This window comes from Quercus suber, unplaced genomic scaffold (assembly GCF_002906115.3).
Source record: "Quercus suber isolate HL8 unplaced genomic scaffold, Cork oak 2.0 scaffold_721, whole genome shotgun sequence".
Lineage (NCBI taxonomy): Eukaryota > Viridiplantae > Streptophyta > Magnoliopsida > Fagales > Fagaceae > Quercus > Quercus suber.
The window spans coordinates 250,902-254,897 of record NW_027070161.1 but is presented as its reverse complement, the minus strand read 5'-3'; the positions used below and the strand labels follow the sequence as shown (position 1 = coordinate 254,897).

At 32.0% G+C, this 3,996-nt stretch overlaps 1 protein-coding gene across 1 annotated transcript; it reads left to right on the top strand.

Annotated features, from left to right (window-relative positions):
* The first annotated feature begins 2,187 nt into the window (after nucleotides 1-2,187).
* LOC111995568 (pumilio homolog 12) lies at nucleotides 2,188-3,570 on the top strand. Its single transcript, XM_065766578.1, has 4 exons — nucleotides 2,188-2,217; nucleotides 2,338-2,501; nucleotides 2,634-2,883; nucleotides 3,190-3,570. Exons 1-4 carry the CDS (start codon nucleotides 2,188-2,190, stop codon nucleotides 3,310-3,312), a joined length of 567 nt encoding a protein of 188 aa, XP_065622650.1. The 3' UTR covers nucleotides 3,313-3,570.
* Nucleotides 3,571-3,996: the final 426 nt, after the last annotated feature.

The following is a 3,996-nucleotide window of genomic DNA, read 5'->3' as shown; positions in this document are numbered from 1 at the left end:
AACATATTCCTCTTTCTTCCCTTGCGTTGTATCCACAAAGCCAAAGTATATGGTCATCGCCGGACGATAGGCTCGGAGGTATTGATATGCATCTTTACTTGTGTTTATATATGTATGCAGTATGCATGTGTTTATTTGTATCAATTTGGGTATATATATTTTGGCGGCTCCAGGGTTTTCTTTTAAAAACTTAAATTATTATACAAATTTCATAAAAGAACTCATATATTGACAAAGAAAAAACTTACACACAAATACATAGAAATCATTGCATAATAATCTCATCATTAATGCAAGCTACATCTTAATGTAATCGTTGCATAATAATGTTGCATAATAATGATGCGAGCTACATCTTTTTCAAATTATATTATTAAATTATTAATGAGAATTAATGTGAGTTACATCTCTTTAAAATTATATTATTAAATTATTAAGGGGATGTTAAGGAGGTAAAAGTTTAATTTTGTTGGGCCTAAAATAATTTAGGATGGTTTCTTAAAAATTATATAGAATTTTTATTTATTTAAACACATATATCCTCTAGATTTTTTAGGTACTCTACCAATAGATTTTTTTTAAATCCTAACAACTTTTTTATAATTTAATTGTCTAGATTTTGCCATGTTAGCGTTCCACTAACAATACTCTTAAAGTAATAAAATAATATTACAAACAAAATAATTAAGATCATTATTAGTGGTCTAGACCACTAAATCAAAAATTTATTTGGTAGAGTGTCTTAGAAAATCTAGAAGATTTGAATCCGTATATGTTTGAAGTTTTCGAAGAGAGTAGAATTTACATTTTAATTTTTTTTTTGAATTAATATTTGGTTATTTTTATAGGAAATTATTTGTGTAATGGATATTACCCTGACTATCAAGAAAACTATCTCTCAAGTGCAAGTCCTGGTTTTGAGGGCGCATCCACAAGTAATTGGGCCAACCAAAATGACCTTGGTAGATATCATGCAGCTAGTGTGTTACAAGGGAGGGGAGATAGTCTAATGAATGCAAATTTGAACTTGCTCGGTGGTGGAAGGAGTCAAAATTCTTCGTTTGATTATCCACGTGAAGTAATTGAAAGTAATAGACCCAATGCAGACTATGGTTACTGCCAAAACTTCGGGGCTCCTGGTTGTTTGAGGAATCAACAAAGCTTTGGCGGTGTTGGATACCAAGGTGGTGGCATGTTGCACTCATTACAAGGTAATGATAGTTGTAATGATATTGTTATGCGGGCGAACACCCAAGAAGGTTCCCAGTTTTTACAAGAAATGTTGGTTTCAAGGAACCAAGAGATTATAAATAATTTACTTGATGGGGTTATTGATTCTTTATCAAAGCTGATGATTTCCAAACATGGATATTATTTCTTTGGTAAGCTTGTTGAGTCAGTCAATTACCATCAGTTGCGGCAAATTGTGGTAAACATAGTAACCCTGCATCCTCCTGGTGAATCGCTTACTAGACTATCATCAAATTTACATGGGTAATATACCTTTTAACACTCACTTTTTCTTTTCTTTTTTTCATTATAAACTATTTATGTTTTATGCTTGTAATTTTACTAGATTGATGATTGAATTTTCCTGATTGAATTTTCATGCGCAGATCAAAATCACTTCAAAAGCTTATCAAAGTGCTTGTTGAAAAACCACCCTTGATTTCTGAGGTGATATCTGCTCTATCTGGGGAATTCTTAAAATTGATGAAATATCGAACAGGATCTTTAGTTATTATAAAATGTTTGGAGGTTGCTAATGCTCAAAGTGAGGTAATTCCATTAGTATATGTTGAATTAATTCCTCAGACTTCTTCCATTCCTTGTTCATTACATAGTGATAAATTCGTAATATAACACCTCTTTTAGTTCTAGAGATCCAAAAACATGAAATCATATACTTTGATTAACTATATGTTTCCATGATTCTATATGTTGAATTAATTCCTCAGACTTCTTCCATTCCTTGTTCATTACATAGTGATAAATTCGTAATATAAAACCTCTTTTAGTTCTAGAGATCCAAAAACATGAAATCATATACTTTGATTAACTATATGTTTCCATGATTCTATTTGAAGTACAGGATAATTTGTTGTCCTTATTACTTTACCATTGTCAATATTCTTTTGAGGTTTATTTAGTTTGGATTTTGGAGTTACATGTTTAGAATAGTTAGTAATGAAGCCAAAATGTAGAATATTTTCTATCGTTATTTGGCAACAATTAACTTGAATTATCTTTTCTGGTTCAGTTACTATACACGCAGCCATAAACAACTTTCGCGAGCTAGCCAAAGATTATTAACTTGAATTATCTTTTCTGGTTCAGTTACTATACGACGCAGCCATAAACAACTTTCGCGAGCTAGCCAAAGATGAAGAAGGATGCATATCCTTAAACAAGTTCATCACAAGTAGCAGAGGGTCAGGCAGAGAACAACTCCTACATGCAATTGCAGAAAGCTCATTATACCTCTCTCAAGATCCCTCAGGGTACCAATTTCTTTTAATATCTTATTTTGTGCATGGTTTAACTTAGTTTTTTTTCCCCAAGTGTGCTTTAATTTTTTTTTTTTTCATATGCAATTGTTTAATTAATGGGTTTTTTATTTTTTGTTTCTTTAGGAACTATGTTTTGCAACATGTCCTAGGACTCGATGATCCTCAAGTCACTAACATAATATGCTTACGTCTGAAAGGTCACTATGCACACCTCTCTTCACAGAAAGGTGGCAGTTATGTGGTAGAAAAATGCTTGAACTCTGTCGGGATGAATTATGTGATTGAGGACTTTCTGAGCTACAACAGGCTCTGTCAACTTGCTCGGGATCAATATGGTAACTATGTGATCCAAGCAGCATTGAAAGCCACTAAGGTAAACATTTTGAACTATATAGCTATGGACATTTCAGATTTTATGCACACTAGGAAAATATTCCTATTCTTCATTGCTGATGAATAGCATTGATTTTGCTATAAGGGCATGCGATCTTTTATAGGTAAAAATTAAAGTATATTTTGGTTATTAGTTATCATAAAGACTGAAAACATTTGCATGTATTTCAAATGCAATTTTCATTAACCTTTAGCATGCCATGAGTAAACATAAGCTTACTGATTATTGGTATTTAATTGCTAATTTACCTTCTAAATTTTCAATTGTTCCATTTTTGTCTTCCAGCGTGTAAACAGCCTATATCATGAACGACTTCTAATGATCCTGCAAGGGAATATGGCTACTCTCCAGTCTGGATATGGAAGAAATGTGTACAGTTTGATTGTCAAAGGGGTTCCACTTGATTGAGCATGATCATAACTCAAAATGAACCAACCTTCAGTGTGAAGAAAAAGTGTTATTTGTGTCCTTGTGATGCTTTGTTAATTTGTTTGTTTAACATATATGGGTACAGCCTTTGTACTCTTTTGAAGTTACCTAGAGAAGTGTGCTAGTCTATATTAGGCATAGAGAAGTGTTAATGCATGCCTTAAGCGTTAACAAAACCCTTTAGATATATAATTTTTGAAAATCTCACTTTCGGTAAGTTAATTGAAAGTGGGTATATTGTAGGTTCTTTTTTTTGTCTCTCATGAAATTGACCTTGTTCTTAGGTATGCATGATTTATGTAAACTCTAATTTGTTATGGCTTTTTTTGTTAGGGATTTTATTTTATATATTAAATTTGTCTACAGTTCTAGCGTGGATCTGTTATAAGCATTTTCACTCTACGAGCATGCCCAACTCAAAATTGTTGCCCTTATCTATTTTGTAGAATTGTACAAGATATTTAATTAATGGACTTTTATAAGTTTGCATTGTACTAGCGATGTAAACTATGAATTTCCTTGATTCATATAAGGATAGCCTTATGATGTGACTAATACAATTGACCAATATATTTCCTTTGCTATTCTTTCAATCTTTGATTGACGACACAAAAACGAAAGAAGAGAAATTTATGAATTAAACGTGTCACATGCAAAGAAACA